Source organism: Myotis myotis, unplaced genomic scaffold (genome assembly GCF_014108235.1).
Source record: "Myotis myotis isolate mMyoMyo1 unplaced genomic scaffold, mMyoMyo1.p scaffold_m19_p_23, whole genome shotgun sequence".
NCBI lineage: Eukaryota > Metazoa > Chordata > Mammalia > Chiroptera > Vespertilionidae > Myotis > Myotis myotis.
In genome coordinates, this window is record NW_023416328.1 from 7,390,278 (window position 1) to 7,416,282 (window position 26,005).

The 26,005-nt window shown below is 61.9% G+C and overlaps 1 protein-coding gene across 5 annotated transcripts in view; it reads right to left on the reverse strand.

Annotated features, from left to right (window-relative positions):
* The window catches only part of APBA2 (amyloid beta precursor protein binding family A member 2), a 38,039-nt gene that overhangs the window by 5,677 nt on the left and 6,357 nt on the right, over window positions 1-26,005 (reverse strand). For 3 of the 5 annotated variants that reach the window (XM_036355630.1, XM_036355628.1, XM_036355627.1), the window contains exons 2-8: window positions 15,447-15,500; window positions 12,920-13,910; window positions 7,821-7,898; window positions 6,460-6,496; window positions 3,588-3,733; window positions 2,714-2,749; window positions 888-974 (exon numbers count right to left, since the gene is read on the reverse strand). In XM_036355630.1, the coding sequence (XP_036211523.1) occupies window positions 888-974; window positions 2,714-2,749; window positions 3,588-3,733; window positions 6,460-6,496; window positions 7,821-7,898; window positions 12,920-13,870 (1,335 nt within the window). In that variant the 5' untranslated portion in view covers window positions 13,871-13,910; window positions 15,447-15,500. The remainder of the gene's footprint in view (window positions 1-887; window positions 975-2,713; window positions 2,750-3,587; window positions 3,734-6,459; window positions 6,497-7,820; window positions 7,899-12,919; window positions 13,911-15,446; window positions 15,501-26,005) is intronic. The other 2 variants (XM_036355631.1, XM_036355632.1) reach the window with 2 other exon arrangements.

The window sequence follows — 26,005 nt, forward strand, 5'->3', positions numbered from 1 at the left end:
GGCCCGGGCTAACCTGCCTGCATTTACCCCAAAGGACACTCGTGGAGGCAGTTGCTGGGGGGCCCTCATCCCCGGGGGAGGCCCGACCACCTGGTCCGTCCGAGCCAGGGTGCCCCCTGCAGAGCGCGGGCCTGGCCCAGACCTCCACGTGGAGGAGGGAGGGGAGCCCACACCGCCTCGGCCGCGTCAGGGACACGGCAGCTCCCGGCCCCACAGACGGCCCCTTGGCACCTGGAGGGCCGTCACCCAAGGAGGCTGCACACAAAGGCCCTTTGTCCTCGCCCCACAAAAGAAAGAAGCTTCTCAGGCTCCCGCCTCCCAGGACCCTTCTCTTCCCAGCGGTGTGTCCTGCTTGGCTGGGGGTGGCGTGTAACCACAGGGACCACGTTCCAGGGAGGGACACGGGAAGGGACAGGGGGCTCCCCGCCCCTCCCCACTCTGGCCCGTCAGAGCCGCCCGGTCAGCCTCTCGGTGTCAGAGATGGGGTCCCCCCAGTTCCCAGCTCATGGCAATGGCAGGCGCCTCCTGGCGGGGCCCCCGGCACGGCCAGCCCCTCCTGCGGACCGACCACGTCTGCCTCCCCAGTCTTTCCCGGTTGCTCCTCTCCAGCCCGGCCGGCACTTTACGTTTCTCAAACCAATTTCCTGCCGCCACTCTCTCCGGTTCACCCTCACCAGCACCAGGCACCCCGTGGCCGCCCATACCCAGACCCCTCACCCCAGTCGCCTCCGGGCAGCCAGACCCCAGCTCACAGGACCATCCGGCCCAGCCTCCTGGCACCGTCTCCACCTGCCACTCCTGCCTGGGACCTGGGTGCCGCTGCGGCCAGCCCGAACCCCGTGGCCACGCACGCCCCCCTCCCCCGCCCCACCCCACCCCCCGCTCACCTGTGTGTCCGCATTGAGCACCTTGATCCTCTGGGTGGAGATGAACAGGTCCACCTCCGTCAGCGTCTGCGCGTCCCCCTCGGAGTGCTGTGGGCGGCGGGGGCACCGTTAGGGCCCGGGAGCAGCTGGGCAGGACCCGCCTGTCCCCCAGCCCAGGGGACACCCTCGGGGACGCCGCCCGGGCTGGAGCCGCCGTCGGAGGGAGAGCTGAGGAGCCCAGAGCCGAGCTGCAGTGACTGCGCTCTGCGGAGCAAGCCAGCGAGCGGCAGGGGAGGCGGCGCTTCCAGGAGGCTGAGCGCAGAGGGAGGCTGCACGGTCCGCTCAGCACCGAGTCCCTCCGCCCGCACTCCACACGCGGGCTCGGTCTCAGCCACACCCGGCCCTGCCAGGGCACGGTCCGCGCCAGGGGAGCCTCCGTACCCCCGGGCCCGGGAAGAAACCTCCCCAGACGCTGGGTTAACGCAGCGTTTCCTTCCGATGGAAACGTCACCTCACTCACCCCCGCAGGCTCTGCCCGGCTTCCAAAACCCCGAGGGCAGCACGCCCCGAGCGAGCGGACGGCCCAGTGGACGGCGGCGTGCTGCCCTCGCCGCGACGCTGTCACAGGGGCCCGTTCTGTCAGTCACCCGCCTCGGGCACGTGCGTGCCTGGACACTGCGTGAGACCACCCGCCCCGGCCCCGTCTGCGGGCCCCCATCACGGCGGACGGGCGAGGACGCAGGCACCCACTTTGGGACGGGTCAGCAGCCCCGTGGAGCCCACGCCCTTATCTTCCCGTCCACAGAGCAGAAGCTGCGCGAATGCCCCCCGGAAGCCTGGGGGCGGACGCCCCGCTGGGAACCCTCGGGGGGTCGCAGGCCTCCCTCAGAGAAACCCGCGTTCCGCTCAGCGCTCAGGGAGGAGGGTCGTGTGGGCGCTCGGCCGCCACGGTCACCGGCTCGCAAATGACCACAAAGACAAGAGAAGCCAAAGACTCACTGCAAACAGCCCGTGGGCGGGAGGAGTTCCTCCCCGTTTTTACAAACAGTCCCTTCCCATCCAGGCGCCTTTCAAGCTTGTGTTCCAGGATTTTTGCTCAAAACCTTCTGGCTAAAAAGTGGGCCGGGCCCTGGCCGGCGCGGCTCAGCGGACAGAGCGTCGGCCTGCGCACTGAAGGGTCCCGGGTTTGATTCCGGTCAGGGCACAGGCCGGGTTGCAGGCTCGATCCCCAGTGGGGGGCGTGCAGGAGGCAGCCGAGCCACGATTCTCTCTCCCTCTCCCTTCCTCTCTCTGAAGTCAGGGGAAGGAGGCCTGAACCTCACGCCGTGTAAGCTCAAGCGGCGCCCAGCCGAGCCTTCCGCACCGGCACTGGCTGTCCGTGCACCGGGAGGTGTGAGAAGGGCACTTACTAAGCGGCCAGGTTTGCAAACAAAGAACAAAGGCCCTCCCGTCCGCACGCCTGTCACACTCCAGAGTCTGCAGCGAGGAGGCGTCCCCGGGCGAGCGGGAGCTTCTATTACCGGGCTGAGTAAATTAAACTTAATGAGTCTGTAACTATCGGAACGGTTTAATTAATTCTCCACAGGGGGCCCGGCATGAACCGCGTCACGTGGCCGCTCCGATGCCCCCCTTAAACACGTCTGTGTGAGCCCAGCACCCGACTCTCAGAGCCTGAAAGGAAAAGGGCCAGGACTCAGTTCTCCCGTCGGGGGCGGGTACACAGCGTCTGCCGCTTCATTCAAAAGCCCGTGTCTCCCGAGGGAAGAGGAAGAGGCATTTGCGCGTCACCCATGTTTCTGGTGCCCCCCCCCCCACCCGCTCAGCACACGGACCCTGCGGCTACCCACCGCCTTCTTCTTAATCTTAGCCGCTTTCTGCATCCTCTGGCAGCGTGGGGAGGAGACAGAGGAGGGCGGAGTTAGTTCGTGTCGTGGTCCACACCCCAGCGCTCGGACCTCCTGCCCAGGGTCGGGGAGCGGCCACCCCCAGTGGGCACAGGGCCCGAGGGCGAGGCTGAGGAGGGCACAGCAGGCAGGGCCCGTTCGCCCCCAGGGCAGCGCACCCACAGGCCACCCCCTCCCCAACCATCAGCTCCGGGGCCCGGCCTCGGCCTGCCCAGCGCACCCGGCCGTCAGCCAGGCGGCCACCCCGCGGAGCTGCGAGGCGTGGGTGTTCCTCGAGGCCACGAGGAGAATTCACTGTGAGCCCGTCCCCCACAAGCAATGATTCTCTCACGGGTGAGCGAGGGCGCTACAAGCCGCAGCCCTGGGAGGCGACTGCCGCTCGCGTGGCCTCTGGGCTTAGGCCAGTGACGGCGAACCTTCTGAGCTCGGCGTGGCAGCGTTTTGAAAAACCCTAACTTCACTCTGGTGCCGTGTCACATATAGACATTTTTTGATCTTTGCAACCGTAGTAAAACATGGTAAATATTTTTGATATTTATTCTATAGATTTAAATGCCATTTAACAAAAATCAACCAAAAAAATGAGTTCGCGTGTCACCTCTGACAGCGTGTCATAGGTTCGCCATCACTGCCCTAGACCGTCCTGCCTCTGGGGGCCGCGGCCGGTGCGCACGGGGAGCAGCTGCCTGGGCCCGGCAGCCCCTCCCTCCAAGGCCAGTGTTGCCGCTGCGGCCGGCACCTCGGGCAGCCCCTGCCAGGGCCGGGGTGGGAGCTGCTCCCTCCAGGCTGGGCCCTGCGCCCCCGCCTCCCCCTCTACCTTGACCCGGCTGACGGCCTCCTGGGCCTGCATCATCCGGATGTTCTTGGACGGGTTCCGCTCCGACAGCAGCTGGGTGGAGCCCAAGTAGTTGGCAGCGAAGATGATGCCGTCGATGAGGTCCTCTGGCTCGCAGGGCCCTGGAACTGAAGGGCCGTCAGCTCTCCGGGGGGCAGGAGGCGTCCCAGCCAGGCCCTGGGGCGCGGCCACCACGCCCGTCACGGAGCGCCCCTCGGCGCTGGGGCCTCGTGAAAGCCCAGGGCGGTCACGGCAGGCGCCTGAGCCCACGGCTGCCCGCACCCCCGGGCCATACGCAGGCACTGGGAGCCCGGATGCCAGCAGCAGCCACGCCCGCCTCCTTCCCTGGTGCGGCTGCGCTCACGGCCATGGGGCTGGGAGCACGGGGTTCTGAAGGTTCACCGGGTCGGCCCTGGCTCAGGAGCGGCCCTGCCTGCTCCCCCCCCCAACCCCCCCACCCCCCCACCCCCGGCAGGGCTTGGGCCACAGCTGCCCTCCAGGTCCTTGGGTCACAAGGTGCTGAGAGGCGGCGGGAGCCTAACTGTCGTTCGTCTCAGCGAGCCTGCACAACGTCAGAGAGGAGGGCGGAGGGCCCAGCGGGAACCCCTGCCCCCCAGCAGCAGCGACGGCAGGTCACCACAGCGGGACCACCTAGCACCTCCCTGCAGGGCGGCTACTGGCCACCAGGTGGCGCCGCTCTGGCTGCAGGAAAGGCCTGGGGTCCCCGCCCGCCCTCGGCCAGCAGAGCCCTCCTCTCTGTGGGGTGCGGGGCTGCATGGCACCCAGGCCCCCATCCCCGGGGTGGGGGTGGGGCCTCCGCAGGGCGTGGTCGGCTCCCTGCCTTTCTGGGGTCCCCGAGGAGCTTCACCCTAGACTGGCCCCACTGCTCCCCGAAGGAGCCCCAATGCCCTGGGGCCCATCTGGGGGCAGGGACGGGCCCCTGGGTGCAGAGGGGCCACCTGGGCCGTGGGCCGCCACCCGAGGCGCCGGCTCCACGGCCGCCTCCTGCGCCCCGGCCGCCCTGGCTGCTCCTTCTCCACGCGCGGCCCCCGCCGCCCTGGCACCGCGGGGTAAAGGGGAGCAGCAGAGGAGGGGCCGACGGGGAGGCACGCAGCCCGAAGCAGCAGCGCAGAATCCACCCTGTGCTGCCCTGAGCTGAGGCCACGGAGGGAGACAGGACACGGGGAGGCGGCCTCCCCACAGGCATCTGCACAGCAGCAGCAGGAGGACAGGAGCTGCAGGCCTCTCGCTGCTGGAGGAAGCCCACCTGCCTCCTCGCACCCGGGGTCGGGAGATCCTGAGCCCTGGACCGCCCCTGCCTCCTACAGGGACTGCGGGAGCTGCGTGTGCACAGGGGCTCCCCGTGACCTCACTGGCCCTGAGCCTGCCCCCCGCCCTCCGGTCTGCGAGGAGGCGGCTGGAGTGGGGCCGCCAGGTGTTGTCCCAGCGCCCACCCTGTCCCACCCGGAGGCAGACCCCGGACACACAAGAACGGTCCACGTCACGTCAAGTGACTTCGCCCGAGTCAGCATCCCCCACGCAGGCCCAAAGCACCCTGAGCCCCACCCGGCATGAGGACTGGGCTGCACGTAACACACACGGAGCTCCAGGCCGATGCGGCCGCAGCCACACACGGAAGCGCCAGGAGGGCGTGCGGTGAGCGCTGCGGGGGGAGGGCCCAGCGCTGCCCTAGGAGCAGAGGAGAACGGAACCAGCCACGGGAGGAGACGGGGAGAGAGCTCTCCGGGCTGAGGCAGGAGCAGGTGCAAAGGCCCTGGGGTAGCAGTAGAGCCACAAACTGCAAACCGCCTGGGCGTGGGGGTGGGGGGCTGGCAGCTGGAACAAGCCGAGGCTATGGAGACGGCTCCAGCCAGAGGGGAGGCCTCTCCGCAGGGCGTGGGGAGCGGCGACCGCGCTGCCTTTAGACAGTAACGGGCTGCAGAGAGGCTCGCTGGTGCGGCCACTACGGAAAACAGTGTGGAGGTTCCTCAAAAAAAGACCTAAAAGCAGCATTACCATAGGACCCAGCGACTCCACTTCCTGGCATTTATCAAAAACACACACACATATGCTCTAGCCCAGCGGTTCTCAACCTGTGGGCCGCGACCCCTTTGGCGGTCGAACAACCCTTTCACAGGGGTCGCCTAAGCCCGTCCTGCATAGCAGATATTTACATGACGATTCATCACAGTAGCAACATGACAGTGATGAAGTAGCCACGAAAATAATTTGATGGTTGGGTCACAACAGGAGGAACTGTATTTAAAGGGCCAGAAGGTTGAGAACCACTGCTCTAGCCGGTTGGATCAGTGGATAGAGCGTCGGCCTGCGGACTGAAGGGTCCCAGGTTCGATTCCCGGTCAGGGCACATGCCTGGGTTGCGGGTCTCGATCCCCAGTGAGGGGCGTGCAGGAGGCAGCCCATCCATGATTCTCTCTCATCACTGATGTTTCTATCTCCCTCTCCCTTCCTCTCTGAAATCAATAAAAACATATAAAAATACAATAAAAGCTGTTGAGAAAAATGTTACTTTAAAAAACACATACACACATCAAAAACCCCACCGTGAACTCGAAAGACACACGCACCCCTACGTCCTCGCAGAACCGTCACTAACAGCCGAGACACGGAAGCAACCTCGGGGTCAACGGACGAGAGGATGAAGGGGTGACAGCTACACCCCACACGGGCTCTGCAGCCCGCGAGTGACCACGCGCACGGGGACCTTGCCCGGTCCCAGCGCCACCTGCATCCACGGCGAGCCTTCTCCACGGGCGCTGCAGGGGCCCCCAAGTCAGCACCACTTGCTTCGCCATCACACCCACGACCCGAGAGAAGGTCCAACGTCGCTTACCAGCCACGAAGCTCGGGAAGGATGCCGCCTTCTTTGTCTGTGGGAGAGACAGGAGCAGCTGTGAGCAGGCGGCCCAGAACCCAGGTCAGGGGAGCGAGCAGCACAGCGAGGCCGCACCCTGCCCGCCCGAAGCGCCAGCTCCAGGCAGCGAGCGGGTCTCGCTCAGGCACCTGATGGCGGGAGGGCGCGTGTCACCTACGCCCGAGGGAAGCCTTGCTCCCCCCCCCCTACCCCCCCCCGATCCTCGGAAACGCACGACGGGGGGCAAGAGGCGTCAGTGACACGGGACCTCAGTGAGCAGGTTGCTGCTGGACGGGAGCCCCAAGGCCACACGGCCGTTCTCTGACGAGCAGGAGAGAGAAGGGCCAGGCGGCTGTGGGTGGGACGCAGGGGCTGGCTGGTGCTCAGTGGTTAGAGCAGCCGTGGGCAAACTACGGCCCGCGGGCCGTTTGAAATAAATAAAACTAAAAAAAAAAAAAAGACCGTACCCTTTTATGTAATGATGTTTACTTTGAATTTATATTAGTTCACACAAACACTCCATCCATGCTTCTGTTCCGGCCTTCCGGTCCAGTTTAAGAACCCATTGTGGCCCTCGAGTCAAAAAGTTTGCCCACCCCTGGGTTAGAGCGTCGCCTGCCGCCACAGGTCTCGGCTCGACCCATCAGGGGCGCGTGCCGGGCTGTGGTTCGGTCCCCGGGCCCGTCGGGGTGAGTGCGGGAGGCGACCCATCGATGGTCTCTCACATCGATGTGTGTGTCTCCCCCGTCCCACTCCCTAAAAATTAATATTCTGCAGGTGAGGATTCACAGCCAGAGAGATAAGGGGTGCACAGCGCCCGCCTGCCATCGTCACCTCAGCGTCAGACTCTCGCCCAAGCCCCGCCCCTCAGAAAAGGGGAGGGGCTTGCTCTGGGCCTCATAGGCCTAACGGGCGCCCCCAACCCGGCCCTGCACAGGGGACTGCTGCTCGCCTTGTGCACTGGCTGCTGTCAGAGCCGGGTCCTCACCAGGGTCACTTCTCCCCCCGGGGCCATCGGGCGATGCCTGGGGAGGGTGGCTGCTGCCCCGAGCGGGCAGAGACGGGGACGCTTCCCAACACCCGACGGCACAGGACAGCCCGACAGAGAACGTTCTGCCCAGTGTCAGCAGTGCCGCTGTCGAATGGCCCGGGGGTAGAACATGCCAGAGGGGGCGGCCTGAGCGCGGTCAGACCCGGGAGCACACGGCTGAGCTGAGCGCAGGGCCAGACGCCTCGCCGCCTCCTGCGCGGGGACCCGCTCTGCGTGGCCACCCCCCCCCCCCCAAGGCTCTGGCTGGGACGGGGACCCTGGAGAGGTGCGCGCTGCGGCCGGGCCTTACCTCTGGGGCGTTGTTGTTATCCACGGGCCCGTTGAGGTCGGAGCGCTGCTGCCTCCGCGGCTCCGCACCATCGCACACCTGGGGACGGGAGAGAAAGGAACCGAAACCGGGGATGCAATTGGTACCGTCGTGCACACAGCAAGCGCATGTAGCACGTGTGCATGTAAAGAGCAGGTGCATGTAGTGCAGACACAAACGGCACATGCATGCAGTATGTGTACATATAAACTGTGTAGCGTGTGTACACAAAACTGCACCTGTATACAGCATGTGCACATACAAACCACGTGCATATGCAGTATGTGCACAAACTCCACGTGTATGTGGCATGTGTGCATAAAAACGACACTGCATGTAGCATGTGTTAGAAACTGCACATGTGTATACTATGTGCATATAAACGGCACTGCATGCAGTACTGTGCATACGTGTGCCCTGGGGGAGCTGCAGGGCCCCTCCTGCAAGGGGTGCCTGGCCCAGGACCATCCTACATGGGTCCCACTGGAGCCGGTTCCCTCCTGAGCTCGGAGGTAACTTCCCAGGGCCCTCTGCCTGCACTTCCCACCTGGCCCAGGTGCACCTGGCAAGGCCTCCCAGAGGGTAGGACAGGGCTTCTCGCACGCTGGCCGTCCCCTTTAAGGAAAGCAAATTCAGGACGTGCCCCGGACTCCCTCTGCGGTCCTGCACCCTTGCTAGGTCAGTCCACACAGACCCTGACAGTACCGTACCCTCTTGCTTCTAAGAGATCTACCTTCCCTGGGCTGAGTTCACGGATGGCTGCCGGAGGGCCTTGCTGTCTCACTAGGAGCCAGACAGGCTCAAACACCTTGAAAACAAACCAACGCCGCGCCAACAGCACCTGCTGGACAGTGACTGTCGGTATCCCCTCCAGAGTCACAGAGAAACGATGCACATGGTAACCTTCAAGGTGATGGTAGCAAGAGGTGGGGCTTGGACAGGTGGTGGGGACTTGTGAGGTGAGGGGGTGGGCCCTGAGGGATTAGGGCCCCAGGAAGTGGCCGCAGAGAGCACCTCGGAGCCTCCCACACGAGGACACAGCCGGGGCGGCCGTCGTGCACCAGGTCCTCACGGACACGGGGCCTGCCTGCACTGGGACCTGGGACGTCCAGCCTCCAGAAGTGAACTGAACGGACCAAGAGCCCACCCTCCTGGGAGCGTCCCTGGGGAGGGAGCGCCAGGGATGGAGAGCGAGAATCTCCCCAGGACACGGATACCCCGGGGAAGGGCGACCCCGGGCCTGCCGCCGCCTGGCCCTGGTGCCCGTGGCAAACGGGAGAGGCGTCCCCTCTAGGGCAGTACAGGGTCGCAGGGCCACGTATGACTCCCCCCAAACGTCCACAGCCTCCCGCCCGCCCTCCCTCCGAGTCCACATTTTCTCCAACTGCCTCCCGACCGCTTGTCGCCATGACAACCACAGCTGAGACCGAAGAAGCAGGGTTGCTTGCAAAGAGGCAGCCGGGGGCCTGTGCTGCTTCTCAGGAGATCCCATCTGCTCTCCAGCTCCCACCTCCGGGGAGCGGGCTTGGCAGCCTGGAGCAGCGACCAGAGTGGACACGGTGGGCCCAGGCTGCTGGCGTCTTGGATGAAGAAGCCCTTTAAACCCTGCTGCTTCCCCACACACAGCAGCCGGCACCTCGACCAACGGTGCTGCGGCTCCGTGGCTGACACCATCCCCTGCACCAGGAGGTCAGGGTTGGCTTCCCCGTCAGGGCACAGGCCTGGGGTGCGGGCTCGATCCCCAGTGTGGGGTGTGCAGGAGGCAGCCGGTCCATGCTTCTCTCTCATCATTGCTCTTTCTCTCTCTCCCTCTCCCTTCTCTCTGGAATCAATAAAACACACACACACGTATTTTTAAAAAATATAAAAATAAGAGGCCAGCCAGGGGTCCTCTGGTTCTTGCAGCCCACAGGGAAGGCAGGGCCACGCCCCTCCTGACTTCAGCACCTTCAGCTGGAGCCCGAATCGGCCACCCCCCAGCGCAGATGGAGCGTGTAACACAGGAAGTGCCATGTGCTAATGTGGCGGGACCCCCTCCCAGGGCCCCCCATGGAGCTCTGAAAACGGAACGAGACCATGTGGCCGGGACCGGCCCCCCTCCCCCCGCCAGGGCCAGGACCAGCTGCTCAGGGCAGACGCGTGCCTGTCATAAGCATCTCCTCCCCGAAGACGCCGCTCTAATCCACAACGGGCTCCAGTGGTGAGAGGAGAGCCAGTCATTAGTGTCGATGCTGATCCCGTCGCTTGATTTCACCGACAATACGCACGGTCGCCCCCAGCGCCGTGCGTAAAACACAGCGACCAGCACACGCCCTCTGGCGCTCACACCGTCACAGTACAGGCCTCCACTCCCAGCTCCTCCTGAGGGACAGGCGTGTCAGTGCACACGGCAGCAGCTCGGCCCATCGGCCCTCACCCGTGACTCCGTGTCAGCGACCCCCCACCCCCGGGTAGAGGTGTGGTCCGTGAGGTGACAGCCTTCTCCAGAAATCCTTCCACGTTCCCGGTTTCCAAAGGCGTCCCACTGCTGCTCATCTTCTTCTCCCACAAAGACGCCCTCCTTCTTCCCACTCTGGGAGCGGGGGGCGGTCAGCTGGGACCCTCTGGGTGACGATGCTCCACGGGGACCCAGCCAAGGCCCCACAGGGCCACCGGAAGGCTGGCTCAGGACCCCGGACAGCTCCCGCCCAGCAGTGCTCCCTGACCCCGAGGTGGCTCAGAAAACAGAGGGTGAGGAGATGCGCCCAGAGCCTCGGCGCAGAGCCCATGGGGCGGGGGGGGCGGGGGGTGGGGGGGCGGGGAGCGGCATCTGTAATCGTGCTGGCGAGAAAGAAAGAAAACGACAACACTGTTCTTTTCTTTCCTTCCCCTCACCATTCAGGTCACTCGCGAGATACTCATCTGCAGGACGGGAGTCGGACAGAGAATTTGCTCTCCTAACAGTGACCCCTCGGGGTGATGGATCTCAAGGCCGGCCTGTGGTCTGCAGGCCTGCGGCGAGACCCACTGGGGAAGCAAGCCAGCGGATCTGTCGTTTGTCTTTTTTCTAATATGTTTTTACTGATTGCAGAGAGGAAGGGCAAGGGAAAGAGAGAAACATCGATGATGAGAGGGAATTGTGGATCGGCTGCCTCCCGCACGCCCCACGCTGGGGATGGAGCCCACAACCCGGGCCTGTGCCCCGACTGGAGCTGAACCGTGACCTGCTGGTTCATAGGTTGGTGCTCAACCACTGAGCCACACCAGCCGAGCCAGCAGGTCTGCCTTTATATCTCTGGGGGGCCCTCCCCGCACCCCGTCCCCCACATCCAGGTACGACATGGAACAGCCCACACTAAGAACCACACACCGTCGATCTGAAACCCACGTGGCCACGCCTCCACGAAGCCCCCAGGGCAGGTCGGGCCTGGCGCTGTTCTCGGTGCCCTGTCTGCTGAAACGCCCGCCACCGCCGAACCCGGGACCGCCTGGCCCGTCCTGTGCCGTCCGCCCGCTTCTCAGAGTCCCGGGCGGCGGCACTGGGTGCTCAGCAGCACCTCAGAGCAGGCCCCGTTTTCCACTCCCGCCTCCGGGCTCCAGCCCTTGGGCAGCGCCTTGCGAAGGCTGAGTGCACATGGCGGCCCGAGCCCACCTGCCGTGTCCCGTGTCGCTCCTGGTGCCACCGTCCAGGACGGGAAGACGCACACGACAAAGGTTTCCACTCCCACAGTCCCCACCCAGCGTGGGGGCGGGGCCGTGGTCCTGCCAGCCTCGCGCCTGCTGTGGGGCCAGCTCGGACACACACACACACACACACACACACACGTGTGCCAAGGCAGTCCCTGCCCATCAGGCCTGAAGGCCGAAGCGGGAGCCCAGGGGCTGCTAGAGCTTCCTGACTGAGCGTGACCAGAGCCCTCGGCACTGCCGACGGGACAAACCTTGTTCAGACGCTGGAAGGGAGCTGGCGATGGCTCAGAGGCCAGACCGTGCGTAGCCAGGCCGCGGGCTTCCCCGGCCAGCGAAGCGCAGCACAGCAGACCGGAGGCCCTGCGTCTGTGGTGTTCCAGCCTCCGATACGGAAACGGGCACGACCCCTTCTCCACCTGTGGGTGCGGCCGCCGGATTGCTGCATCCCCGATTCCACAGCTTTGCTGCAAACGCTGCCCCCCCCCCCGCCCCCCGCATCGCCCTGCTAATTCAGAGGCCAGAAGCCCCGTGTGAGCACTCTAACGACAGCGCCCCCTGCCCCCCGAGGCAGAAGGGCAGGCTCGGGCCAGTGTCCCCCATGTCCCCCTCACCCTGCACACCCAGCCTGAGCCCTGCACACACGTCCGAGAACTAGCCCGACGTGGGGAAAGGCGCGAGACCAAGGTGCACGAGGCAACAGGACGGCAGCGCTGACAGGAGAATGCCACCTCCAGGGCGTTTCTGTGGGCGCCCGCTCGTCCACACGCTCCTTCCCGTGGGAGGCGGCGGCCGCCCTCTCTCAGGGAGCGTCGCCCTGGCTCAGTCCGAGTTATGGGTCCTAAACAATAAACACGCTCGGACCCAATGGAACGCCTAAGGCTTCCAACACCAGACGTCGACAAGGCCCCAGGGAGGACGTCCCCTGCGGAGGGTCCCTGACCCAGGACAGATGCCACAGGGGACGGAGGAGGGAGGCCTCCAGGAGCATCAGTCCCGTCCCTGCAAAGCCGGGCACACAGCAGACCACCCAGACACGATGACAGGCGGCCGCCCTGGCCACCCTGCGGAGCTACGCTGTCTGGTGCTGACAAACCCGCTTTTATTGGTCAGCAACCCCTTACAAGCGGCACCGGTGACCAGCCTGGCCCCCCACACTCACACCTGGAGCTGCGAGGCCACGCCCGGGGTCCTCATCCCCACTCACCACCTGGCTGGCGGAGAGCAGAGGCAGAGGCCCATCAGCCCCAAGGAGCCTGTCCTGGCATTTCCTAACGCCCCTGAGGGGTGAGTGTGAGTGACGGGTGCACGTGAGTGACGGGTGCACGTGAGTGACAGGGCAGAATGAAGCCCGTGCTCTGAATGGACCCTGGGCCTTGGGGTCCCACGCTCCCGTCCCTGGAAGCCGGTCCTACCTGCTCTTGGGGCCACGCGGGCCTCTCCTCGGGGGTCCTGCCCTTGGTCTTGAGGCCTCTCGGGGGGTCTCCGGGGAGCCTGGCCTGGGGAGGGAGGCTGAGTGACGTGGGCCTGCCCTCGTGTCTGCTGGGGCCGCGGCCGGCCTCGCCGGGCAGGCTGGCCTCCGTGGGGTCCCCCGGCCCCAGCTCGGGCCCCCGCACCGGCGCGTGCTCGGGGCTGGCCTCCCCGGCACTGGCGATGCTGGTCATACTCAAGCTCATCTTGATCTCGGCCACGATCTGGTCGATGTCCTCCTCCTGGTCCTCCAGGTCCCCGCCCCGGCGCCGGGGGTGGTAGGGAGGCGCGCAGCCCACGTTCCCGTTGGCCTCCGGGGGGTAGTAGTCCCGGTAGCTCTCCTCTTCGCCGGGGCGGTAGTGAAGGCCCTCCTCCTGGTCTGGGGCCTCCAGCACGGACGCCTCGTCCTCCGGGACGGGGAGGTGGCCGTCGGGGTAGCCGGGGCCGCCCTCATGCCCGTGGCCCGCTGAGTCCGTCCAGTCCTCCACGGCCTCCTGGCACTCGTCCGTCTCCAGCAGGCGCGCGCCGTGGGCCAGGTAGCCCTCGCCGTGGCAGTCCGCGCCCTCCAGGTAGCTGTCGTCCTCGGGGCAGCAGCGGATGTAGTAGGTGACGCCCTCCTCCTCGGGGAGGCCCTCGTCATAGTCCTCCTCCTCCGAGGTGTTGTTCACGTAGTCGGAGCTGGAGTCCCCGTCGGGGCTGTGGTCGGGGCTGTGGTCCGGGCAGCCCCGCTCGGGGGCCAGGGGGCTCTCAGGCCGCACCAGGCCTGGGGCCACGTACCCCTCCAGGGGCAGCTCGGCGTCCTGGCCCTCGGGGTCCTGGCTGGGGGGCGCGGGGACCGGCCGGGCTCTGTGGTCCAGCATGCTGCTCGCTGTGCTCTGGTGCGCGCGGTGGGCCATGGCAGGTGCTCACGCCGCCATCGTCAGTGGGAGGCCGCCGCTGCGGGAGGAGGTCGGAGAGAGCCGTCAGCACCCCACGCGGCAACGAGGACCCTCCGGGCGCTTCCCGCAGCCCTGTTGCCGCACATCTGTTCAAAGAGCGTGCCCTCCCACCCCAGCGGCACGTCTGTCAGAAGCCACGCACAGCCGTGCCAGAGAGAGAGCATGAGGCACGGGGCCAGAGAGGAGGACAGGCGTGGCTCCAGCCATCCTCAGGCGCCTGCACCTGAAAACACAGGGGGCCCCGGCCAAGGTCAAAGGATCTGGTTGTTTGCTCTCAGACACAGAGAAGCCCTGGCTGGTTTGGCTCTGGATAGAGCATCGGCCTACAGACGGAAGGGTCCTGGGTTCGATTCCTGGTCAGGGCACATGCCTGGGCTGCGGGCTCGATCCCCAGTCGGGGGCGTGCAGGAGGCAGCCGATCCACAATTCTCTCTCATCATTGATGTTTCTCTCTCTCTGCCTCTCCTTTCCTCTCTAAAATCAATAAGAACATATTTAAAAATACACAAAAAAGAAGCAACAGATACTTAAAACACACACATCCACACAAACCCGGGGCTTCAGGCCGGGAAGCCTCCTCCCCTCAGAGCAGGGCGGGGCCTCGGGCTGCCTCCCGCCAGCACCATTTCCCCCGAAAATGGGTCAAGTGACGGAGGGACATTGAGTGACGTGTGACCCAGGGCGGGAAGTGCGTCTGCCGCAGCCCAGGCCGTGCGGAGGACACGGAGTGGACCCCGCAGCACAGTCTGGAGGCCGGGGCCGTCGGAGATGGTGCTTGCCACCGGCCCAAGCACAGCTGTGGTTCAAGAACCCTTCTGGCTTCAGGCAGCATCGCCTGGTGCATCTGGGAGCACGTGTGTAAGCGTCACTTTGAAAACGAAGAGTTACTTCTGTGCTCGGGGACGCGGAACAGACAGGGCGCCCCGCCCTGATCTGCATGCGGATCACCGTTCGCTTGGGACCCGACGGGACTCCGCAGAGCTCCCTTTGAGAATTCCAGCCGAGACTCTCGTGTCGTTAATGAGAACGAGATCCAGTTAATTAGACCTTAGTATCATTAATAAAAAGTTACATCCAGAGAGGACGAGCTTCCCTCAACTTAATCACACGGACGACGTTGGGCTCGACCTAGTCGCAGCTCCTAGGGCTGGTTTCTTAACACAATTTTCCACTTTTAGAAAAAAGTGTCAGGGAATTTTTTCTCTCCCGACGTGCAACTTAAAAGAGAGGGGAAAAAGGTTGGGTGTCAGAGCAGGAATTTCTCGAGTCTTTGAAAGCGCACACAGCAAGTCCAGAAGCAAATCGCAAGGGCTGGCCCGTCCTTTCCTGTCTTCCTCCAAGGCAGGAGGCTGCGTGGGGAGCCACTGAGTGCGATGCACACCCACCCAGAATGTGGCTCGTTGTCACCACCACCCCAGCCAGGAGCCCCCACGTCCTCCCCCCGAAGGGGCCTCCCTCCAGCAACACCATCCCACACGTCACACACGTCGTCAGCAGAACAAGACCTCACTCCACGCGGGGCCCCATCTCCTACCGAAAACGAGTGGTCTGGCAAGGCTGGGGAGACCCTCCGGGCGATGAGATCTTTCTGGAATAAAACAGAATAAAAAGAGGGAATTACTTCCACTTCGGCAACGATTACACGTACAGAAATGTGAGTGAGTGAGAGATGTCGTAAAAGTGCACGGATGATCGTTCTAAGGAGAGGGTCAGAAATGACCAGAAACAAAGTAAAAAAAACCACGTCACTTCAGCCCTCGGAACACAAATAAAGGGTCGGCTCACGTTCATGCAGGAAGGAGAGACTGCGCGCATTTCAATGAGGCTCCTCACGCCCTCATGAATATGCATTTCCCCACAACAAAGCTGGACCCCACGGATTCACAGAACCCGTATTACGGGACACTCTCAGACCAGGAGGGTGTGCCTGTGGGGGCTGGGGCTGGGGTGGAGGAGAGGAGAGGGAGAGGCAGGCCCTGCTCCTCTCCCCTGCCCAGGTTCACAGCCCACCCTGCCTCTGGGATGGGTGGTTTCCTACAGTAAAGAGAAAGGGGCGTGGGCCTCACGCTGCTCTCCAATGCAAATGCAAACTGCAGGGAAAGGCCCTCAGGTGAAGGGCTTGGAGGCCGGGCCCTGGGTTGGAGCAGGATTCCTTGGGGGCTGGGGAAGCAGGTGAGCAGAAAGCCAGGAGTCGTGCAAGAAAATGGAGACTTATTAGTCTTTTTTAAAAAATATGTTTCCTGATTTTTAAAGAAAGAGGAAGAGAGAAAGAGAAACATCCATGTGAGAGAATCATGGACCAGCTGCCTCCTGCACACCCCCTACTGGGGATCGAGCCCACAACCCGGGCATGGGCCCCGACAGGGGTTCCAACCGTGAGCTCCTGGTTCCTAGGCTGCCACTCAACCCCTGAGCAGCACCAGCCCGAGCACCGTGGGCCTACGAGATGACCATGTGCCCAGGAGCCCCGCGGCTCCCGCTTCCTCCAGGAACTCAGAGCGGTCTGCGGGCTGGGCCGGGCTTCCCTGCCCTGGTGAGGCCTGCCCGCTGCCACCCGGGGTTGCCCACACCTGGAGGGAGGAGCCAGCGTTTCCTCTGCCGGCTCTCAGCCTGTAGGTCTCATTCATAGCAGCCTGAGCACCCCCCATGCTCCAGATCCCCCCAACCTCAGAATCCTCAGCCGGTTTTGGAAGGACAAGGACGTCAGAGCATTGCTTACATAACACGCTCTCCCACCCGCAGAGCCAGGCCGGCATCGGGACTCGATTGAGAATTGGGTTTTAAGTGTTTATTTATAGGCATCAGCAAGCACCCTGGTGGCCAGAGGAGGCACCGGGCTCTGGGCTCCCGCCCACCACAACTCATTAGCATTCTTCCCATGCCTGTCTGCTCTAATCTCCCCGGCAGCAGGCTAACTGCAGGGCAAGGTCACCACCCCGGGCCCAGCACCACTTTTCATTTTCTCCAAAGAAAATGATGCATTTCCTTTGCTCAGCTGCAGTGCCTCCCCCACCCTCTTGGGACCCCTCGCGTGCGGCGGCTAAAGCAGAGGCGTTATTCTGACGACCTGCCCCTCTGCATGGACAGCCCACCTTGAAGACGTGCCGTGGACGCAGAGACCTGGACAGGCCCTTGGGGTTGGCTGCTGCCTCCCCCACTGGCTCTGAGTCCAGCACCCAGCCAGGCATAGCCGGGAGGGTCTGCTCCGTTCCTGCAGATGGAATGAATACGAGGAAGCAAACAGGGCTGGGATGCTTGGCTTTTCTCAGCCACGAGGGCCTGGCCATACCTCCTTCCGCCCAGCACAGGTCCCGTCCTCTTTCTACCCCTCTGAGGGAAGTGGCTGCCGTGTTGTGAGGACGACCACGAACCAGATGTTGTGCGGACACTCAGCACCACGGAGAGCTCCCCGTGTGGACCAGATCGCGCACCTCAGTCAGCACCATGGAGAGCCCCCCCCCCAATGTGGTGGGGACCCCTTGATGGGCACTATGAAGAGGCCCTCACGGACCAGGTGTGCGGGTCCTCTCTCAGCACCCTGGAGAGCCCCCCCTCGTGGACCAGGTGTGTGGGTGCTGTCTGTGCCACAGAGAGCTCCCCATCTCTCACGGTTCAGGTGAGCGGTGCTGTCAGCACCACGGAGAGCTCCCCCGTGTGGACCAGATCGTGCACCTCAATCAGCACCATGGAGAGCTCGCCCCACCCCAACCAACCAGATGTGGTGGGGACCCCTTGATGGGCACTATGAAGAGGCTCTCATAGACCAGGTGTGTGGGTGCTCTCTCAGCACCCTGGAGAGCTCCCCCCTCGTGGACCAGGTGTGTGGGTGCTGTCAGCACCACGGAGAGCTCCCCTGGGCCACACCTGAGGCCTCCTGCCCACAGCCCTGTGAGGTCCATTTCCAAGTGGCTCCCCAGCCAAGCCTTCAGATGACGGTCTCCCTGGCGCACATCTCAACTCTGAGCCAGAATCTACCCGCCGAGCTGCTCCCAGACTCCTCACTCACCAGTTCGATGCCCAAGATCACAAATGCTGGCTGCTTTGCACCACTAAGTTTTGGCCGTAATTGTTTGCATGGAAATAGAGAACCCATATGATAATAGTCTCTATCTTACGCAGGTTGTGGCTACATATTCTTCTTTTTTTCGCAGTCCCAAGTGGCGGATCCTAAAAGGGGGGGGACACACAACAGGCATGCACGTCACCCTTGTGGGTGATCAGGGGCACAAAGGACTTAGGGAAGCCCCGTCTCAGGGGTGGGGAGTCGTAGGGAGTGGTCACTGGGCAAGGAGGGGCAGAGGATTAGCTCTATTAACATCATAAGATGGGAAGACGCTTTAGGCTAAGACAGTGAGCGCTTGGGTTGGAGGGAAAGACCAGCAGTCCCCAGAAGGGCCTTGCAGGTGCAGGTGGGGGCTGTGTGTCTGCCTGTCTCTCTCCTTCAGGTTCCAGAAAAAGCAGAAGTGCATTCCTTTCCTTAGAAGTGGCTGAGCTGGTCCGAGTCAACTGACCCAGTAACAGCAGCCAGAACCAGGGAAGTCTGGCAGACCCAGCTGGTATCAAAGAACCAACACCGAACCGTTCAAGACCACTATATTCAATCCTCTTTAAGGGCCTGAATCCAAAATATCACCACATGGGCGATTGTCCTCAATGTACTCGTTCAGAGAAGGGCAATGTCCCAAATCCATTTTAATTGCAACAATCCCTTCTCTCGCCGAGAAGTGACAACCGAAGCAGCAATGATGCCTAATAGAGTCTGAGCTTGCTTTCCTTTAAAAACAAAAAACAAACACTCGGTTGAAGTAGCAGAGGAGTTTAAGCACCCTTTCAGCGTTCTCCTTTGACCTTGATCTTCTGGGGAAATGGCCGCTGAGAGTCTGGACCGACGCTGTTTGTTCTCATCGGTCACTGCGCTCCGGTGGCCCTTGTGGACGGGAGAAGGAAGATGGCGACAGACGCGGGTGGGGAAGGGAAGCGTGCTCACTGTCAGAGGCGCCTGGGACGGCAAGAGACAGTGCGGGTGATTCTCAAGTCCCTGTGCCCAGCGATGCTCGGCCGCCGCCTTGCAGGGCGGGGCGCAGACTGGACAGGCTGTGCTCGGCCACTCAAGCCAGGAGGCCCGGGGGCCTCCCTCTGCCTCCTCCTGTTTTCCCAGCCAGTCAAGGCCCAGCTCAGATACCATCCCAAAGTCACGATGCCCCTCAACCCTCTGCCATCGCCACCTCAAGTCCCAGGACCTCCCCCCCACCCCCCGCCCCGAGGTAGCCAGAGGCAGCGAGATGGGGCTTCTGAGTCCAAGACCCAACTCCAGACCCCGCCTCTGCTTACGAGCTGGGACCAGTGTCCCTGCACCGCACGGAGCCTCAGGCACCGCATCGGAACCAGAGGAGATTGCAATGGAGGAGACTGCAATCACATCATTTGCAGGAAACGTGTGGCCAGAGAAAACGCGAGGGACTCTACGCGAGGTTACTGGAGGGCAGACCTACACCCCAACTCAACCACCACCACGAAGGCCATTTCCAAAGAGACGCACCTAGACAGGAGCCAAAAGTAAAAACCTAGGAATCCGTCTAATGTAAATATATATATATATATACACACATACATACATATATATATATATATATATATATACATACATATATATATATATATATATATATATATATATATATATATATATATATATGCTAGAGGCCCGGTGCTAATGTAAGTAAGTATACACACACACACACACACACACACACACACACACACATTAGAGGTGCACGAAATTTGTGCACTGGCGGGGGGGGGGGTCCCTCAGGTCGGCCTGTGCCCTCTCACAGTCCGGGAGCCCTCAGTGGATGTCTGACTGATGGCCTAGGGGCCTAAGCCAGCAGTCAGACATCCTTAGCGCTGCCGTGGACATCCACAGATGAGCCCAGCTTCTGGCTGGGCCCAGATGGATGAGCCCAGCTTCTGGCTGAATGGTGCTCCCCCTGTGTGAGTGCACTGACCACTAGGGGGCAGCTCCTGCATTTAGCATCTGCCCCCTGGTGGTCAGTGCGCGTCGTAGCCATCGTCGTTCTGCCATCCAGTCGATTTGCATATTAGCCTTTTATTATATAGGATATGCACATACATACACACCAGACCAGCACAGAAAAACACCTGCTCCTCTGTTGAAAAACATAAGACCTAGGAGAATAAGGCCTCCTCAGGCTGTGAGCGCGGTTTTATTTGGGGGGTGGTTTTCTGAGTACATTTTCACTTCCGAGTCGCTTCCTGAAGGTAGGATGGCTGAGTCAAGGTCAAAGCAGGTCCACTGGGGTCCGTGCTGTCCGACCCTGCAGGGGCTGGAGCGCTTCGTACTGCTCCACGACCTCACCAACAGGGATGGAGACTGTGTCGAACTCGGGTTTCTGTATCTCGGCGTAATTTTAACTCACAATCCTCTTACATAAGGTGTTGAACACCTTTTCATTCACTTAAAAGACCATTTGCATTTATTTCTCTGTAACTAAATGATTAGATCTTTTAGCCATTTCCTTCTGGGTGTTTGTCTTTTCCTTTTAATTTTTAAAAAGTATTTTTCATTGATTTCAGAGAGGAAGGGAGAGAGGGAGGAGAGATAGAAACATCAACGATGAAAGACAATCATGGATCGGCTGCCTCCTGCACGCCCCCTACTGGGGATCAAGCCTGCAACCTGGGCATGTGCCCTGACCAGGAATGGAACCATGACCTCCTGGTTCATGGGTTGTTGCTCAACCACTGAGCCACGCCGGCCGGCCCTTTTAATTTTTTAACCCTTATATTTAAGGAAATGAGCTTTGTCTGTGATGCTAGCTGCACTTATTTTCCTGGTTTACTATTTGGTCTTTCACCCTTCTTACGGTGTTCCCCCTCCACCCTTAATGGGAAGGTGTTCTTCCCCCTAAAGCAACTCAATTCATCAGTCTTTTCTTAGGTTGCTTTGCATTTTGGATCATAATTTCCCACTACAAACTATAAAAGAACCCATTTGCATTTTCGCCCAGTACTTGTGATAGCTACTAGCTATCAAGAGCCCTTTGAAATCTAGGCTGGGAGATGATCAATGATATCAATTAAGCTTTTATCTTAATCCAAGTGGCTACTGTGAAGTGATGAAAATGCGTGTTGGTCTCTGCCCCCGTTCCCGGCACAGAGCGCCTGAAACCCGTACAAGGTCCCAGGGTGAAAGCACTGTAGTGTCTTTGCTCTAATCGTTGGTCTTCGGCCTGGTCCCTCCCTGACAGAGCCCCTGAAAGCCCTGTCATTTCCCGGGGGGCACGAGTGTCTGTGCCCTGCTGCGGCGATTCTGTGCCGGCTCCGGGATGGGGACTGGGTCGCCAGAAAGTGCAAGCTTGGAATTTCCAGTCAACCTATGGAACCGGGAGGTCCCGGCTCGATCCCAGTCAGGGCACAAGCCCGTTTCCAGGCTCGATCCCCAGTCAGGGGCGTGCAGGAGGCAGCCGATCCATGATTCTCTCGCATCACTGATGTTTCTCTCTCTCTCCCTCTCCCTTCCTCTCTGAAACCAATAAAAACATTTTTTTTTTTAAGGAGTGACGGCTGGATTGGAGGTCTTGGCGGTGCTTAGGGACCTTGATGCGGGAAGTGTGACCGAAGCGGGTGGAAGAGAGGACAGGAGGGGAGGGACTGGAGGGAGCCAGCAGAGGCAGGAGGTGCACAGCAAACAGGGCAACAAAATAACAACGATGATGATGATGATGATGAAAACAGGAGAGTAGCAGAGGAGGAGATGGGGTAGGAGACTGGTTCCTCTTTTTACAGACGGAGAGGAAAGTGTGTCCGTGACTGTGCGGGAAATGAGAGCGTGCAGGGGGCATCTGGTGCCGAATGGAGGAGGGGTGGCTCTGAGAGGATGCGTTGTTCCAGTCTCGGGAACAGCGGGAAGGATGTGTGCACAGATGCTGCAGGCAGTGGTGTGAGGGGGGTGGGGTCTGAGCCAACCCCGTAAGTTCTGCTTCATCAAAAATCCTGGAGAACCCCTAGCCGGTGCGGCTCAGTGGATAGAGCGAGGCCTGGGGAATGAAGGGTCCCAGGTTCGATTCTGGCCCAGGGCATGTACTGGGTTGCTGGGTTCGCTCCTCGCCCCTGATCTGGGCACACGCTAATATTCTGTTGAGGATCTCAGCGTCTATGTCCGTCAGGGACACTGGCCTGTCGTTCTCTTGCTTTGTGGTGCCTCTGCCTGGTTTGGGGATTAGGACAATGCTGGCCTCATAAGAAGAGCTGGCATGTGCCTGCCCTGGGACGCTCTGGAACAGCTGGAGGAGGACAGGGCTGTTCTTGGGAGTTTGGTTAACTCCCGTGAAGCTGTCCGCACCGGGACTTGTTTGCTGGGAGTGTCCTTCTGTTACGGCTTCTACTTCATCAGTTGTTATCAGTCTAGTCAGGTTTTCTGATTCTCCCTGGTTCAGTTTCGGGAGATTGTGTTTTTCTAGGAATTTACCCATTTCCTCCACATCGTCCAGCTTGTTGGCACATAGCTGTTCGCAGCATTTCCTTATGCTCCTTTGTGTTTCTGCTCTACCCACCTCAGCTGCTCCCCTCCCTGCCTAGAGATGCCGCACCAGCTCAGGCACTGCCACGGTGACTGTGCCACCTTTGTTTCCTGGGACCCAGATCGGGGTGGGGGTGTTTACGGGGCTGCGCTGCAGCCTTGCCCGGAGCCAGGCTGGGGCGGGGCGGGCACCTGCTCTCCTAGACGCCCTCCCCATCGGGGCTGAGGCCTACCCCCAGGCCCCTCCTCCACTCCAACGTCTGTGCATTTTCATATCACAGTGACTTCCGGAGACTGAAGTGGGATCCCCCAAGTACATACAATTAAGAGGAAAATTGTAATTTTAAATTACTGCTCATTTGAGTAAACGGAACGCGCTCCCATCGCCAAGCTGAATGCAAATAACAGCATCCAATTAACCCTCAGAGGCCTCCCAGCTCCTGCAAACGACCCCTCTGCACCTCAGACACAGCTCCTGAAGCACACGCTAGACATGGCCACGGTCTCCCCGCTTTGCAAGACGAGAGCTTCCCCGGCGCAGCCTGACGGAGCAGCCCTGCCGTGGACGCGCAGCGATGGCTGAGCCCGCGGCGCCAGCACAGACCGGGGGACAGGACGCAAGGTCACCCCTTGTCAGCCCTGTTTTCCGGGATGGAGGCGTGACATTCACGGATTCACGGTGGCCTTTTGTTGGCTGCCCCCACCCCGTAACCTCCCATTCTTGGAGCCCCAGAGTGACCCCCTGGGGCTCTCCTTCCTGGAGGCCACAGAACTGGCAACCTCTCTGGACATGTGCTCTGACCGGGAATCGATCTGTGACCTCCTGGTTCATAGGTCAATGCTCAACCACTGAGCCACACCGGCCTGGGCCTCCCAACTTCCTTTTCCATAGATGTAAGTGGGCCAGCGTCCCCCTGTAACTAAAACAACTGCTACAAGTGCTTCTGTTGGGGCAGGAGCGACGTTAGTGTTGTGAGTGGGTGGCCGTCCACACTTCCTCATACAAGAACCGCCGTCTTCAGGGAAACACATCCCCCCTGGACCAGCCAAGTAACATCTGTGACAGTGTCACTAAGAGCAGGACAGATGGCAACGGTTAAAACCCTGTTCCTGAGAATCAACGCCGACGCCGGGGGACCGTCAACAAGACGCGGAGGACGGGCGGTCTTGTTTTTCTCGATGTGCCGACGGCCCGCTGTGATCAGACACCGAGTATTGGGAGTGTAGGCGGGGGGGGGGGGGGGGGTAAAAGGTTGCCCACAGTGAGAGGGCAAAGCAGCGGGCGATTTAGAAGTGGCCACAGGAAAGGCCGCCAGCCCGCCGACCCGGAGGCCTGGCCCCAGCACCTCACGAGCCTGGGGAGCGGCGAGCAGGCAGCGCAGTCCTGCGTGTCAACAGGCAGCCGTGCCCATCTCCTCTCTCCGGGAGGACGTCTGAGAGCCCACAGGCAGGCCACTCCCCGGTGCTTCCAATCCACCAGACCACCAGGTTCGCACGGAGGACAGGGGCTCAGCCCGTGAGGCACCGCTCCCCGTTTATGCACCGAGAACGCGCCAGGCGTCTCTGGGCCTGGGGCACACAGGGCCCAGGAGCGTGTGTGCTGACGGGGAAGACCCGCGACCCGTGAGTGAGCCTCCGAAGGGACCGCGGAAGATACACCCAGCGAACGCCAATCGCTATCGACTCAGCAAAGCCAACTTCAGAACAAGGGAAGTACCTGGATAAAGTGGGTGGGGGGGGGGCATTGACAGGATGAGATCATCCCAATCTCCAAGCAGAGACCACAAGTATCCAAACCGATGGGGCAAAAACCGACAGAACGGAGAGGGGAGATGACGAGTGACTGTCGTCCTCGGAGACCAGCAGCCCCGTCGTACACGCAGGCGCACAATCAGCGGGGACGGGTCACTGCACAGCAGGCTCCACCGCCTGGATCCCACGGCGGCCGCAGCACAGGCCAACCAACAAGAGCACGCGCACCTCCCGAGCTCACGGGCAGCCTCACCGAGCGCCTCGGTCCGAGGGGGCTGCTGTCAGACCGCACCGTCTGGCGGCTGATGGACAGCAGCAGACACTTCGTTCTCGTAGTTCTGACGGAAGCCCGAGACCCGGCGCCAGCAGGTCAGGCGAGGGAGCGCTGTGGGTCTGAGACGTCTCCGTGGCCCCACCTGGCAGACGGGGTACTGGGAGGGAATCAGAGGATGTGGGCCTCGCACATCCTCTGATCCAGAGGATGGTCCAGCACGGACCCAACTCTTCTTGGAGTCCCAGCATGCTGTGTGCTCAGGGACAGGTCACGGCTGCCTGGCGCTGGTCCGGCAGCCTCGGGGCTTGGCGGGAAAGCAGAGAGGAACAGAGAGCTCCACACACACACACAGTGGGGCCCTCACTGGGGCGGGTGCCTCCATGCAAATCCTCCTTCGGACGCCGGGCGCGTCAACGTTCAGGAAAACCAGGTGCAAGCACTTGCGCAGCCCACACACCCAGGAACCCCACCACGTGTGTTCGTTCTCCATTTGGACCCCTCGAACACGGACCGCGTTGAGCTTAGAAAGTACCGACGCCACAGTCTCTTACTGGGCTGTGGTTGAAACCAGCAAACGTGACCCGTCAAACTGCCCGCGAGATAGGAGGGCCGTGCAGGACGCCCACCGGCCACCAGAACGTCTCCCAGCTGCTCGATCCTGCGTCTGCCTGTGGCTCCCAACGACCGTGGCAGAGGGGACCACGGGTGACGGCAGATGCTGAGAAAGACTCTCCAAAGCCAGCGCCTGGACTCGCCCAGGCCCCCGGACGGGACGGTGGCAGCGCCCGTGTTCCGAATGCTGCCCTCCTTCCCTGACTAATACCACCCTTCTCCGTACAAAGGCATCGTTCTTTCCGGCAAGGCCAGGGCCCAGGCAGGAGAGGCAGGCGGGGAGGCTCCGGGGGGAGGGCTGGCCCGCAGGCGGGCAGAGCGGCTGGGAGCTCGGGAGGCCGGCTGCCATCAGGTACAAGACGAGTTTAGAAACGTCCAGATGGCGGAGGAGGGGACCTGGGCAAGAAGGGGCCTCGTTCCCAGCGCCTCGCCTCCCAGGTGGCCGCAGGGGCGACGCGGAGGCGGCTCTGACAGGGGTCACCGTCAGAGGGAATTTCTGTAAAGGGTCAGCGTGCCCGCCTCCCTCCCCAGCCAGGCTGTCTCCTGGCCGCAGCCACACAGCTGCCCGGCCCTGTGCTGCCTGCCCACTGAGCGCTCGGCTCCAGGAGGGATGCCTCACGGAAACAGCGGGCCCAGGCCGGGTGCGGGGAGAGGAGGAGCGGGGCCAAGCTGGTGCTGAACGGAGGAACGTGCTCTGGGCTTCAGTCGCCAGCAACAAGCCCCAAAGGGCCTGGAGGGCCGGGCGCTGCCCCGCTGCCAGGGACACAGAGGTGGACAGTCTTCACGCTGGCGTGGGAAGAGACACAAGAACCAAACGAGTACTGCACGTACCTCACCAACTGCACGGGAGGCGCTAAGAAGAAACACGGAGTGGGGTTCGTGAGAAGGGGCAGCGATGCTGATTCGGGGAGCTGGT